The sequence below is a fragment of the Diadema setosum genome, chromosome 6 (genome assembly GCF_964275005.1).
Source record: "Diadema setosum chromosome 6, eeDiaSeto1, whole genome shotgun sequence".
Taxonomy (NCBI): Eukaryota; Metazoa; Echinodermata; class Echinoidea; order Diadematoida; family Diadematidae; genus Diadema; species Diadema setosum.
This window is the reverse complement of record NC_092690.1, coordinates 28,710,640-28,725,394: the sequence shown is the minus strand read 5'-3', so window position 1 is coordinate 28,725,394 and position 14,755 is coordinate 28,710,640. Positions and strand designations below refer to the sequence as shown.

The 14,755-nt window shown below is 41.8% G+C and overlaps 1 protein-coding gene across 1 annotated transcript in view; it reads left to right on the top strand.

Annotated features, from left to right (window-relative positions):
- Positions 1-12,847, top strand: part of LOC140230068 (hormone-sensitive lipase-like) — an 84,692-nt gene extending 71,845 nt beyond the window's left edge. The window contains exons 6-8 of the mRNA XM_072310275.1: positions 5,372-5,516; positions 9,743-10,698; positions 12,599-12,847. Of these exons, the coding sequence (XP_072166376.1) occupies positions 5,372-5,516; positions 9,743-10,698; positions 12,599-12,826 (1,329 nt within the window). The 3' untranslated portion in view covers positions 12,827-12,847. The remainder of the gene's footprint in view (positions 1-5,371; positions 5,517-9,742; positions 10,699-12,598) is intronic.
- The last annotated feature ends 1,908 nt before the right edge of the window (positions 12,848-14,755 follow it).

Below are 14,755 nucleotides of genomic sequence, written 5' to 3'. Positions count from 1 at the left end.
GCGGTATGCAGTCTTCATCCCATATTTCTTTCCTTTCCGCCATCATCCATTGCGATCAGACGATTTTCACATGAGTGATTTTGCTCAGACTTTCGTACGGCTGCTAAAGTGGCAACGCCAGGAACTTCTCCCCATCTCGGTGCCTTCTGCCTCATCGCTGGGATTTGCGGTCTCTGGGAAGACAGATTACCGCTTTCTGCTTTTGTTCTTGCGCATATCTTCCTTTCTGTCTTTCACCTTTCTGCGGCCGGTAGAGTCGTTAAATTGTTTCTGCTCGCATGGTGTTTTTGTTTGTGGCAGACGCGTCTGAATTTTTTTAACTCGGAGAGGGATTATTGCGCCATTTAGTCGGGTTTCATATTTCTTGTCCTGAGATTTCCAATATCTGGCATGATCAATAGTGTGTCTCAGAGCAGCTGGCAGGATAACTGTTTAAAAAACATTGTGTAACATTGTGAAGTTTAAACTTTAGTCTTAGCTACACTGTAGCTGTGTAATGATTTTCAAATGGATAAATCCATAGAAACGCTTACGTCGACTAGACTCTAACAAATCATGTTAGCACTGTCAAGTTATCAAATATCACCCTGCTAATAGAGCTTCTTTTTTTTTAAACTTCCTGATGAGATTGTCTGTGGGGAAACTTTAGTATGGCAAATTGATAATGCTGGGATTTTTCTCCCCAACGTTCTTGCAGCATTTGATGATCACATCCCATTGCATTGTTACATGCATTTGTAAAGCTTCATTTGTACACAATATTCTAGACATTAGTACATAGCATATTTGCTCATGCACCTCAGATTTGTTGTTTTGTAAACATTGTTAAAAGGTGCCTACTAACTTACCACGGTTTTGATTTTCTGGTTAGACAGATGCCACCTTTAGCTGCAAGCTCTTGTAGCTTCATTATCATGCTAAGTAAACTGCTTTCGTGGAGATGTGCTGGTTTCGTGAATCACAAATTATTGGGTTATTTGTTCTTGTCGTTTGGGTTTCAGGTTTTCCTGGGGGCTAAAGTTGCTCAATATACCGTATACGCGTTATTTTCGCGTACAGATATTTTCTCGAATGACGAGGTCATAGACATTTTCACGAGATGTTGTTTTCGCGAATCGACACCGACGCTTAAGTTAATGCTCTATTAACAAAGCGCATGGAGACAATTTCGCATGTTGTTAAATTCGCGATCCAACTGCAACTCGCGAAAATTAAACTCTCACAAAAATAACAGCGTATACAGTAATAGAGTCATACCCATTGGTTACTTTATTGTGATCACTGTATTCGGTGCTTGCAGAGCTGTTTTGTGTGCGATGGGTCTCGACACGAAAGTCGGACGACAGGTTGAGGGATTTTGTGATGAGACAAATCGTGAGGCTTGATCCCGTACAGGCAGAGAGGAAAGTCCACATTTTTTTTTCAGGTACACTCTGTTGTCATGGTGATTCAGGGGTGTAGATTGAGTCTCTTCGATTGTTGGCAAATAGTCTGAGCTGTCTTCTCCTCTTACAGATGTTTTTTTTTTTCCTTTTTGTCTGAGCAGGTAGATTCTTTTTCTCATTAATTCCTTCGACCATCTCCGAAGAATGTAGCATCGTTTGATCAGCCCCCTTTGCTTGTTTAGCTGTGTAGTCAGGTGCCTAGGAAATGCGAGCCGATTTCATCATGCAGCCCCGTGCCGAGAGAGAGATAAAAGTCGGTGGGAACGTCGTTGGCGTCCCACTTCTCGCGAGACTTGAGTATCTTCCAGTTGTGCAAAAAGGTGCTTCCTCTTCGTTTAGAGTGAGCTGTGGGGGGGGGGGGGGGGAGTCGAGGGTCGAGGGGGTGTCACCTTTCGTGGTGCCCCACCCTCATCTCCGTGGAGATGCACGATTGATCTCTCTCTACCCGGCACCTCTTTTGTGCGAGAGCCGTCGGGAAGGAGCAAATCCCGCAAACGTTGCGATGAGCACGTCTCCTGCTGCGCCTCAATGTTTGTGGCCTGCAGGTGTATTCAGAATAACATGATGACTCCATCTTTAAAAAAAAAAAAAAGAAAAAAAAAGGAGAGGTTCTTGAATCTCCTCAACCATGCTTCGGGGCAAAAAGAAGACCCTTCCTCCTATTGCGTCACTGGGTGATCATGCCAGAATGTTCTTCTTCATTTTCTTTCTCTTCTCGTATTTTCGCTCTTACGTCACTGTAGTTGGATATGTGTTTGGATTGTCCGTCCTTGTTGCCATGGCATCTTTATGTAGGCATTGTTTAACAATGTTTTAACTTTGATGTTTTTGAACTGCATTGTCCAGTATGAAACTAGTATCTCTGATGTTGCATAAAAAATGAAACTATGGTAGAAAATGATCATTGAATGCTATATTAAGAGAGTCAAAAACTGAGTAATTATATAAACTATTCTTAAACTTTTATTTCAAAATTTGTGTTAGCCATCTCAAAAACTGATTTAATAGATTACACTGATGACATTTGTTCATGGATATCATGAAAGTTACAGCACGATTTTTGAAACATTCAGTAACACAAGTATTTCCTTATTCATGTGATCTTCATCTCGAGTCTCGGTCAGTCAGAAGAATTCAGCTATGTTTTAAATGTTACCACCGCTACAATGATAAATGGTGTTTCTATCAGAGACAGGTTGTCATATGTTGGTCAAAGTTTGGTTCTTTGAGGTTGTGAGGTAGTGGTTTAGAGCTGTTTTCTCTCTTTCGATACAAAAACCATTGCATGCAAAATCTTTCCGATGAGGACTTTCCATGCTCTTTCGGGACTAGGTTTGCAAAAGAACTGAACAGATATCAGGAACGGTAAGGACAGGTTGACTGGTCATTGTCCGGAGTCTAAAAACTTGTCTGTGGCATTCTTTTTTTTTTAAAGGAAGTGTTTCTTTCCTCTCTTTTTTTTTTCCCCACACAACTCAAGACTTGGACAGAGAAGTGTTAACTTTATTAGCTCTCAGTAGAAGTTTTGCAGAAGGTATGATGCGAAAATTCGTCTCTTAGCTTTGCTCACCTGTGCAGCGGCCAGTGAGAACGACCTCCCCTGGGTATGGAGATCGCCGTGTGAAACGGGAAAACCATGGGAGGCGATGCATCAGCACACATAGAGACGATGCCTGGAGCGGCTCCCTTTCGCGGCGAATACTTGACCCTGATTTTCCGCATCCCGCCAGACTCCGGGCTCGAGCCCAAGCCCGCAAGAGAGAGAGAGAGAGAAATAGATAGAGCCGTCATTTGTCTCTGTCACCTGTGGCAAAGTCAACATGACACTTTCTTATCTTTGCCTATCGTATTGTCTCTGGTCTTCTCCCTGCCCCCATCCCCTGCCCCCCTCTCCCTCTCCATCTTACCTCCCCCCCCCCCCCCATTTTATCAATCGTTACTTTTCCTTGCATTTTGCAGAGAGAGAGAGAGAGAGCCAAAAAAGATTTACATGATTTGTAGCAAAGTATGAGGTGTCATTGCACTTCTGCTTTTCATTGTGTGAAATGCGATTATAGCGATTACATGCCCTATTGCATTACTTTCTCATGTACTTGGATTATCGGGCAAGATTGAATCCATTGAGCAAGTGCATTAAACTGACAGAATGTAAAATGATTTTGTAGTAGATCGATGAAAATATGGTGGAATTAAAAGATTTAAGGAGAAAAAATACAAGTACTGAAAGTTGGTTCATTGTGGTATCACATAAAAATGGGTCAGTTAACAATGATACATTGTGAACACAAATATAAGACTTTGTGCAAGCTTGTCAGTTCAATAAATAGATGATATCAGTTTTCTTTTTTTCTTTTTCATTACTACAAATGTCAAATATATGTGTCCGTGGTTAGGGAACATAGTTAGGAAAGGGAGTGGGAGTTGAGGATTGATTGTAGAGCAGAAATTAACCCATTGCTACTTAAAAGTGACTTCTGATCAGGCTCAGTGATAGTACACTCCACATCCCACTTCCCACCCACAGGCTAATTTCTGTCAAGGGGTAAGAGGACCCCCAGTTATATCATAGTAACAGAAAGAGGAGCATGCTAATGGCTCTCAAGTGGTAAAATGCCCACTCCTAACCTACCGTCGAGTGGGACCTTGGGTGTCCGGAGAACATTTCCAGAGAACATGGCTACCGGGTCCTCGGGGGATGGTTGACCTAAATGGGGAACATTCTTTGAAACTTTGCGCGCTTTATGTTTTCATGTTACATCTTTACTCCTGTATTCCTGTTCTCTCCCATCTTCTTCTATTTTTCTTTCTCCCTCGTTTCCTACCTTCCTATTTCACTATTACTCCTTCCTTCTCTCAATCTCCGTATCTTTCTCCGCTCTTCTCTTTCTTCCTCCTCCTCCCAAGCTCTCTTTCATCCACCCCATTCTCAATATTTTTTTCTCACCCCTCTTTTTCCTCTTTTGTCACACCCCAATTACTTTCTGCATCTCTGCAATTTCTCCTCTATCTTTCTCTCTCTCCTTCTTTCCTCTCCTATCTACTTTTCTTTTCCTTCTTTCATCTGTTTATCCCTCTCTTCTAATCTTCTTTTTTGTTTTGCTTTCAATTTCTCTGAATTTCTCTGTCCCTCTTTCTCCCCTTTCTTCCCTCCATCTCTTTTCTTTCCCTTTTTCTTTCTTCCATGTATCTATTTTTCCTATCTCTTTCTCACACATTCTTTCATTTGTTTCTTTTTCTGTCTATCTCTCTTTTCTCCCTCTCTCCTTCCCTTTCTCCCTTCTTCCCTCTTCCCTATACATTCTCTTTTATGTTTGTCTGTGTGTGTCTGCCCTTCTCTATCTCCCTTCCTCTCCTCTTTTCATTCTTTCCCTTGTCCTTTCTCTTCTCCCTATCTTTCTTACCCCCTCTATCAATATGTCTTTCTCTCTCTCACCTATTCTCATTCTTTCTTTATCTTTATCTTTTTCTCCCTCTCCCTTTCCCCTTCTCCCTTTCTCTCCTTCCGTTCATTTTCTATTTTCATATTTGTCTGTCTGTCTCTAGCTGCATATAACCCTATCTCTCCCCTCTATCTGTATCTATCTATCTAGCTATCTATCTATCTATCTATCTATCTATCTAATTATCTACCTACTATCTATCTATTTCTCTATATATCTATCTGCTTACCTATCTATCTATTTATGCATCTGTCTACCCATTTATCTTTCCCTAATTATTTATCTGTCTATCTATCTTTTTATTTATCTACCTATCTATCTATCTGTCTATCTACCTATCTATCTATCTATTTATCTTCCTATCTATCTATTAATCTACCTACCTATCTATTTATCTATCCATTTATATACAAAATGTATATCTATATATTGTCATCTCTCGCCCACTCTATTTTTTTTTTTGTCTCTCTCACACTGTCCTTCCAGATCTACCTAAGATCGTGGGCCAAAGACCTGGGAGTGCCTATCGTCTCCATTGACTACTCGCTGGCTCCGGAGCAACCGTTTCCCCGCGCCTTCGAGGAGTGCTTCTTCGCTTACGCCTGGGCAGTCAAGAACGCGCCATATTTAGGTAAGAGTTTGCCCCCCCCCCCCCCCCCCCCCAGTTTCTACTTCTCGTAATCCCACCCCTCCTCCTCAGTTCCCTTGCTTATAAAGACATATTTTCTTCTTTTTCTTTTTTGATTTTTTTTTTTTTTTAATAATGTAACTGACCCTTGGACTAAACTCTAGCAACTGATACCAGAATGGAGGGTGGCAGCTAAATAGAACAAACATGAAAACAGACGTGACAGTCAAGTGACTGTCTGCATAGTGGGGGCGGGGATAAAAGCTTTGTAGTCTTGTTTCATTGTTTGCTCTTGTTGTGGGGGGATTAGAATCTTCAGTGTATATTGGGGGAAAAAACAACAACAACAAAAACAAATCCCTGTCAACTTACCTAGACCAGACTTGAACTCCAGTGATATTTGGCTCATATGTGGAAATAAGTAATAGCTGCAGGGCCCATGTGAGACATTAATAGAGCGTGGTGGTTGAAGATAATTCATCTGGAAGTGAGATGGGCTGCGTCTGAACTGCGGCGATGAGGAATACCGTGGGCGACTCTTTCTCTGAAATGCCCTGGGCACGACTCTGTGATAAATGTGTGTCTTTTACATCGGTGACATTTTTCGCCAGTTAAACTACCCTTTGTAGTCAGGGCAGTCGTTAACCTCTCTTGGTGCGTAGACACTCGGCTGAACGTGCGAAATTTTCTCATCCGTATTCAGCTAGCTATCCAAACTTGTGCGTAGCAATGTGCTGCACTTCAACAGGAAGGTTATGCTGACACAATTGATTGTGGGCATTGGGTAAATCTCTATTTGTCGACTGTTAGTTTCCAGACGTTGTTGGTGAAGAATGCATGCCAGTGTGCATGCTAATCGGCAAACAGAGTAGAGTATAAAAGGGTGCAAAAACTTGACATGGGTTCGAGGACCTTTTCTTTTTTCTAAATGTGGTCAATAACATATTGGTAAAGACAGGCTCCCTTCAATAACTTGAGCAGATAAGTGGTGTCACATCAGTACTGAGTGCCATACTATCATCATCATCTCCACCATCATCATCATCATCATCATCATCACGTCATCATCATCATCTCCATCATTATCGCCATCATCATTATCATCAGTATCATCAGTACCACTATCATTTTCACCATTATTCTCATCATTCGTATCATCATCATCATCATCATCATCATCATCATCATCATCATCATCATCATCATCATCATCATCATTAAACCATCACCATCACCACCACCATCATCATCATCATCATCATCATCATCATCATCATCATCATCATCATCATCATCATCATCATCATCATCATCATCATTAAACCATCACCATCACCACCACCATCATCATCACTACCACTACCATTATCACTTTATCCTCATCACCGTCATCAATATCATCATCATCATCACTGTCAATGCATAGAAGTCTTGTACAGTGCTCTAAACACAGCCTATTCCATCTTCAAGTAATTAAAAGTGAAACAGTTTTATTGTAGTAGGCAGATTCCGATTTCGATTTCATTTTTTTTTTTCTAAATTCAGGTGGAGGGAGATGCAGGCAAAGGGGAATTGGATTCAACAAATTTAACTGTCGCCCAAAATCACTGTGGTGCTATGTCCTGCTGCACAAGGGCTTAAACATAATTGGTTGTACCCAAGGCTTTGCAACTTAAAAAAACAAACAAAAACAAAACAAAACATACTGCAGGAAATAAGTTTCCTGGTATCTCATCACAATTTGCTATGAATTTTCACACTACTGCTAGACAAACTACCTTTTGTATAGCAGTCTTCTTTCATAGAAATGTATAGGATACCGTTAGAAGTATAGTTCATCAGCTGAACTTGCTAATAAATTTCGAGTTGGAAAATTATTCCCTGGTACTACTGAGTTATTGCAAGTTTAGAGGAAAAAGATACAAAATGAAAAAGAGAGGTATGGGGGTGGGGGTGGGGGAGGGGGAGATCCCTTTTTAGTTATTAGAGATAATGATACCATCGGAGATTGCTGGTTCAGGTCTCATTTCTTATTTTTGTTTTTTGTTTTTTCACTTGTTCTGATGGATCATTGTACACTCAAAAAGCTACCCCTGATATGTGCAAGATTGTTTGCTCATGTTGCGTGTGAGGAACTCAAGAATGATGAGATTGGAGATGGGAGGGCAGAACAAGGGGACATCTACAGAGTCGGCCAAGACAAATGCCATGCTCCGTCAACTCTAGTGTTATCGACTCGCCTCACCCAGGCATATCAATATCCATCGGTCTCTCTCTCTCTCTGTTAATCTGTGGCTAGTTTGTATCTTTGAGAATGGAGGGGGAGGAGGGGGGGGGGGTAAGAAACCCTGAAGAAGCGCAAAAGGAAGAAAAAAAGAAGAAGAAGCCAAAAAAGAGAAGATGAATAAGTGAAGCAGTCAAGGACAGATATGTATCACATGTTGTAAACATCTTACTCTCCTTTCCACCACAGCCCCATCTGTTTAAAGTCACGTGAACTGTGCTTTAGCCCTTTATGAGTGAGATTGCATGCAGTAGGGCCCCTGTCGGGGAGTCCGGAATTGAATGTTGCTGCATTTTCTCTCGTGGAAGGATGATCTTCCAAACATATACAGAGTGTTACCTTTCATGCAAGTGACGGAATCACATCGTTGAGCATACATCAGTCATGGATCATAAACAGACCTCCCAACCATTCTGAATTTGAAGGAAAGAATCTGAATTTTTTACCATATACATAAGTTTCCTGTTTTTCTTGATAATTTCACTACATCCTCCTATGGGAACTGCTCTTTCCTACGTGAGAAAAGGCATCACTATTGTTTTTTTTTTTTTTTTTTTTAGTCAGGAAGATTGGGAGGTCTCCATATATGTTCTTTGTTTTTGTTTTTTATCAGTTTAATTGTTTCCTTTTATTTGCTGCAGTACTTAGTAAAATCATCTGTCCATAAACATTTGACAAAGCCTGATTTCTGTGGTAGTAAAAACAGATGTGCCATCTGCTACTTTTTTGCAGTATTTTGCTCTGCTTTTTGCCAGAAATACTACAATACTGCATTGTCTGGGAACTACGTTGTAACATCCAGTGCCATAAGATTACCTCACAGATAATCTGCTAATCCCCCATGTACATCACCTGAATAGCCTTCCCTGCTGGACTGGGGGCACATTGTGACACTTGAGTGGGATTGCCAACTTTCCAACTAGGTCAAGTTTGGAAGGGTTTCTGAAAAGTGACATTAAAAAAAAGGCTTGGCAAGATAAAGCTAAGTGCCTCGGAACATGAAGGGTCAAACATGTATAAAGTGAAGACATGGATTTACTCTGTAGGGACTATAATACACATTGACCGAATTAACAATTCTAGCCAGCAGCACACTCACATTAGCACATGTTGACAATATCCATCCTCCCCCTAAAAACGGGAAAAAAAAGGAAACAAAGAAAAGAAAATTGGAGCACATTACTGCATACTTAACGTCACCCTTGTGGATCGGAAGTAGAAAGTATGGAAATTGAACTGGCTCAGCTTTTGGAAAGGGACACTGTTAAAAACCCCCAAAAAACAACAGCAACAACCTCTAAAATAGAACTTGACATGGAAGGTGAGAAATGGCCGACATGGAAGTCGTACAAGAGGACATTAGCCATCTTACCGGGGGATACAGTGTTTTATGTGTCTGCCACTATTGCTGCCAGGCTTCTACAGCATAGACTTTTCTGTGGAGCAGAAGATTTGACTCGCTCAGATTTACTTCTGTGACCTCCAAAGTTTCATTACAAAACAGAAGAATGCTGTTTCTCATTTTTTTCTTTCTGTTCTTGATATTTTGTGGCTTTCCATATTTTCACAAAGAATTAAAAAATGAGATATTAATTACAGAATTGTGTATGAGTTTGCACACTTCCAGTCATTTTTTCAGTCACTGAGTCTGTGGCTTTTCCGGATCTGTTTTTTTTTTTTTTGTATGTTATCGTGTGTATGTGTACCAGTATCTACCGTACGTTGGCAGTTTTTCAGGTAAACTTTATGTGGATACATGTTCACATAAACTGTAGTATGTTGTGCAGAGCATTATGGCATGTATTCCTGAAACCTTGAAATGTTTTTGTAGGTGTCTGGCCTTATTCTCTGTGTTGAGGTTTTGACATTGGTTAGATATAAATGTGTGGTGTATTGGAGAGGTTGCTCTCACATGTATGAAAATTTTATGTTATTTCATCTGTAGGCTCAACAGGCGAGCACATATGTCTGGCGGGAGACAGCTCTGGGGGCAACCTGTGCACTGCGGTGGCCATGAGGGCGGCCTCCTACGGCATCCAGGTGCCCGACGGAATCGTCACCATGTACACGCCCTTCGTGGTCCACCACTCGCCCTCCCCTTCCCGCCTCCTGTGCCTTTTTGACCCCCTCTTGCCCTTTGGCGTCCTCATGCGCTGCATGTCGGCCTACGTGGGCCTCAAGGAAGAGTTCATGTCGGAGGAGGGGGTGACGTCGGTGGTGGACAACCTCAACGACAGGGTGCTCGGCTCCCCCAAGCGGGCTTCCATCAAAACCAACGAGGGGACGTCGGTGGACGGGGACCGGGAGGGGAAATCCCCGAAGGAGGAGAATGCAAACAGTACTAAAGTGACCACGCCCACCTCGCTAGGGGGCGTAGTTAACGGGGATGCGGTGCCGGTATCGGACAGCATCGGCTCGTCTTTCATGGAGGAGGTCCCTCCCACGGACATTGAGAAGCTGGAGCAGGTCAGTGATGCCATCGACAACGCCACTACGGGACACAGCGAGATGCAGTCGGGTGTCAACGGTGACCAGTCCCAGACTGGGGAGGAGTCCGTGGCGATCTTCGACCCCTCCCACCCTCCGACCTCGGCGGAGCACCCCCACAGTCTTCCGGGCGGCGACGAGGACTCGCAGGACTCCAAACCGGAGGCCGACCGCATCCCGCCGCCCTACCCTGCCGACGCCCTTCCGAAGTCCATCAAAAACAGGGATGACCTCCATCTGGACTTTTCCAAGAGTGCAGAGCAGGGGGGTGCGGACGGAGTACGCACCCCTACCTCCTTTGTTAACTCGCCGATCAGGTTGTTCCGTGATGCACCCATTATGTGGAACCCGTACGTGTCGCCGCTGTTATCGGATGAGGAGCTCCTAAAAGGCCTACCACCAGTTCACATCATTGTAAGTGACTTGTATTGGTGTCAACTAAAATTTTTAGAAATCAATCAAGTATTAGCAGAAATGTACTCGCTGAAATCCAGCAAGATGGATAGTTTGAGTAGTGTGAATGACAAATATATAAAAGTGGAATTTTCCCCAAATAAACATAGTTGTATTGATTGAGTAAATGCAGCAATATTACTAGAACACATCAGTAAAGCTAGAGGAAAATCAAACAATCTGTTAAGGAGTTATGAATGTTCAAATGTTTGGTGTCGCCATGGTTGGAGGAGAAGACTACAACAGTTTGTGACACCATTGCATAACAGTATGTATTTAAAGGAAAATATAAAGAGAATTCCACAAAATTTCATTGTTAATGAAATTAATTTCTCTCTGTCCAGCTTCCTTTTTTGTTTTTGTTTTTGTTTTTAATCCTCCATGTCTTAACTGGATGTTTCAACAAATGCATTTCTTCACTGACTTTGTACTAACATCTACTGTATACGCCATATATTTTTTGCGAGTCTAAATTTTCGCGAATCGGGACTTCCTGACAATTTCGCAAGTGGTTAAATTCGCGATCGTGGAGTCCTATACTGAACGGAGAAATGTATACGCGTACATTGTATGTCACATTCATATCGGCACTAGAGTCAACATTTTGCGCATGTTTTTAATTTCGCGAATTGGAGCTGACTTGCGAAATTCGCGAAAATAAAAACCTCGCAAAACATTTGGCGTATACAGTATATGCCACATACATGTGTAACTTTTTCCTTTTCTGTGTAGAATCACTTTCCTATCTTGGATAGTTTTGTCCTGTCCCATTTGCAATTTGATCATATTTTGTTGGTACAGGTGTTGTGTCATTGTCATATTCCAGCCAAACGCTCACAAATCTTCCCCAGTCCGTAGTGCATCCCATTAGAGGCTGGCTGCACACATGTCTATCAGATCTACATTTCCCAAAACCAGCGCATTGCTCTCATCAGCTGGATTCCCATTCTGCATACATACATTGGAATTGTCAAGTAGCTGAGCTAGGCTTCATGCAGGGGGCCTCGTAAATAATGTATTCATGGGATTGCATTTACCCATGTGCTTTGGCAGTGTCCTATGCATGTTTCATGCCTTTAGAGGAAGTGGATTTTTTTTCTTGGATTTTTTTTTAATCTATTCATCTGCTTGTCTCCGCTTTTTGCCTTGTCTTTCGCAACTTTTTTTTTTCTCTAAATATTTGTCTCCCTGTCACTCTTCCATTTTCAAATCTCTTTTCTTCTCTTGGCTCTATTTTTCGCATATGTACCAATTCCTCCATTCCTTCTCGTGCTTCTCTCTGTCTCCTTTTTTCCCATCAACCCCAAAATGTTGTCTCGTCTCTTGTCTCCAGTTTTACCATCTGTCCCCCCCCCCCCTCCTTCTTCATAGTCTGCTTGTATAACACTTAACACTGGTACTGACCTGACGGTCCCAGACCGGAAAAATCAGTGTCGGGCCAGTAACTTTTCAGGAATTGTCAAATTTGCTGGTCCGACTTGACAAGTAAAAAATAGATAACATTGTCAGGGCCAGTCAAAAAAAGAGAAAAAAAAAAACAACAACAATCGGGACCAGGAAATTTTACATCCCAACTGATTGACAAATTGCCAAACATTGTAGTACACAAGTGCCAAATTAATCATTGGTAATCAATGCAAAGCAAGAATTTTATGAATTGGAAGGACTAATGGGTTTTAAGTTCGGATCAGTAAAAAATAGAAAAATGGGTACTTACTGGTCTGACAGGGGCAGATGGGACCAGTAGAAAAAAATGGTAAGAGTGCAGCCCTGGCTTGTATAAGATATCTTCTAGTCCGTCTTCTCCGCTGATTGTAGTTTTTAATGGTCATTCCTTTCCCCACCCCTCCCGCCTTCCCAGGCCTGCGCATTGGACCCGCTGTTGGACGACTCAGTGAGCTTCGCCAAGAAGCTGCGCTCGATAGGCCGACCTGTCTTCCTGGAGGTCATCGACCACCTCCCCCACGGGTTCCTCAACTTCTCCACAGTCGGCAAGGAGTGCAAGGAGGCATCCATGGTCTGCGTCCGCCACATCATGCACGTGCTCTACGGTTTCCACGACGACGAGTTCGAGACGTTGGGAGAATGACGTAGTTCGTCTCTTCTTCTTTTTTTTTTCATGCAGAGAGTGGTTTGCCACAAATACCAAACACTCATCGGCGTTCGTCGGTTTCATCCTGTAATCCATTGGACACAAAAAAAGTGTACGCGTGAAGAGTTCTTCTAAGCTCCCTTTTGATTCTTCTGTCATAAATATGCCACCCCACGAGAGCAAGAAAGGCAATAAATCCTTCCTTGTGGAAAAAGAGAAAGATGGAAAGACAAAATATATATGATATTATTAATGAGAATGCTCCTCTTTTTGACGATGGAAGTGTGTCCCCACTCAGCTGCCCGATATTACAGATTAAGCTTTGTGCCGACACAAGAAAAATATCTGTACATCATGGCTACCCTCCCTTTGAGTGTACTTCCGGCGAGTGCGGAGTGATCATCAAAATGCAAATTAACGACCTGCGGGATGTGCCAAGGGGCCAATTTAACCCCCGCACCGCGCAAAATCGGGACATTTGCTTCCGCTGCCATATTTATGCATATTTTATGTGCCGTAGCCACTGTAGGTGTCGTGTGTGGGTGGATGTGAGAGCCCCACACCCAGCTTAGGAATGGCTGGCAATTTACTTGCGCTGTTTCTTAAAGTAGTCTTTAGGGGGAGAAGGAAACAATAAATTAAAAAACCAAAATGTCCAAAGCAACTTCACAGGGGATGCTGAGGATTAGATGCTGTCGGCCACTTTGCAGAATAAAACTTTGAAACAGGCTGTCAAAGAGCGTTAGTGACGGACAAATTTTTTGTCTGTCACAGTCTTTTATAGTGCCCTGAAGTTTTAGGTCTAGTACTCAGCTTCACTTTGGGTTTATAATGGACTGAATCTGTGCATACATCAATGTCTATGCATGGGACACTGGTTTACAGGTTGGAAGCTGATTTTGAATAGTGTCATAGAGCTCAGCGTATTTCCAAGGGCCAAGATATTCATGAATTCCAGACCGGGCAACTATTATACTCGAGTCTGATGGTGTTAGGGGATTGCTGGCCAGTTCGTGTGGCGCTGGACGAGTTTGAATGGGATTGCCTCGATAGATGAATTTCTGTTAATATCTTTGCGTAACACTGCATCTGAAATCCTCATGCCAACTCGAAGTCCATCAAGTAAAGAACTTTACTTGATGGACTTCAAGTTGGACTGCATACTGTCGTCAAATAACCGTTTCAGATTGCGCAGGAAAATTGTGCAAATTTGCAGCTTATTTACTATGAATACATACTCGTTATATTTATGATAAATAATTTTTAATAGCAAAACAGCTGTATGATTTAGAGAAATTGATAGATTTGATGAACGAAAAAACAACAAAAGTTTATTTATTTCTGGTTAAAGGACAGGACTGTTTTTTTTTTTTAAATTTTAGGACAGGACTGTTTGAGTACGGCATGAAGGACTGCTTACTGAAGTTGTGATTTTTTCCCTGCTCGATGCTTATGGAATGAGGGATAAAACAAAGAATTTAGTTGCCAAAGGAATTTTCAACAAAGTTGAAGTGTTCGCCTTCTTTATCTTCCACTTGGGATTTGATTTTTAAGGACTATTAATCTACTGTAGTGACAGTTCTACATTTGACAGGATTATCTATATTTTCTTCATTTTTTTTTCCATTATTATTCTTTCCAGAAAAGTGGAAATATATCTGAGATTTGTGCCTGAATACTTCTGGTGTTAAAAGGGGTTTAGTTGTACTTCAAAACGTTTTATCCATTGGAAACTGAATGGATGTTGAGTGATGTGATTAGGCCTATGTCATGCTTTCATCTTCGAAAAATGTTCTCAAATGCCTTACTATGATTGTCATTGTGTATGCAGAAATTTGTGTTTGTCGTTGTTGAAGCATAGATGAATGTAGATATTATTTCATTTTTATTCAGTTGAGATAAATATAGATATATAATATATGAATT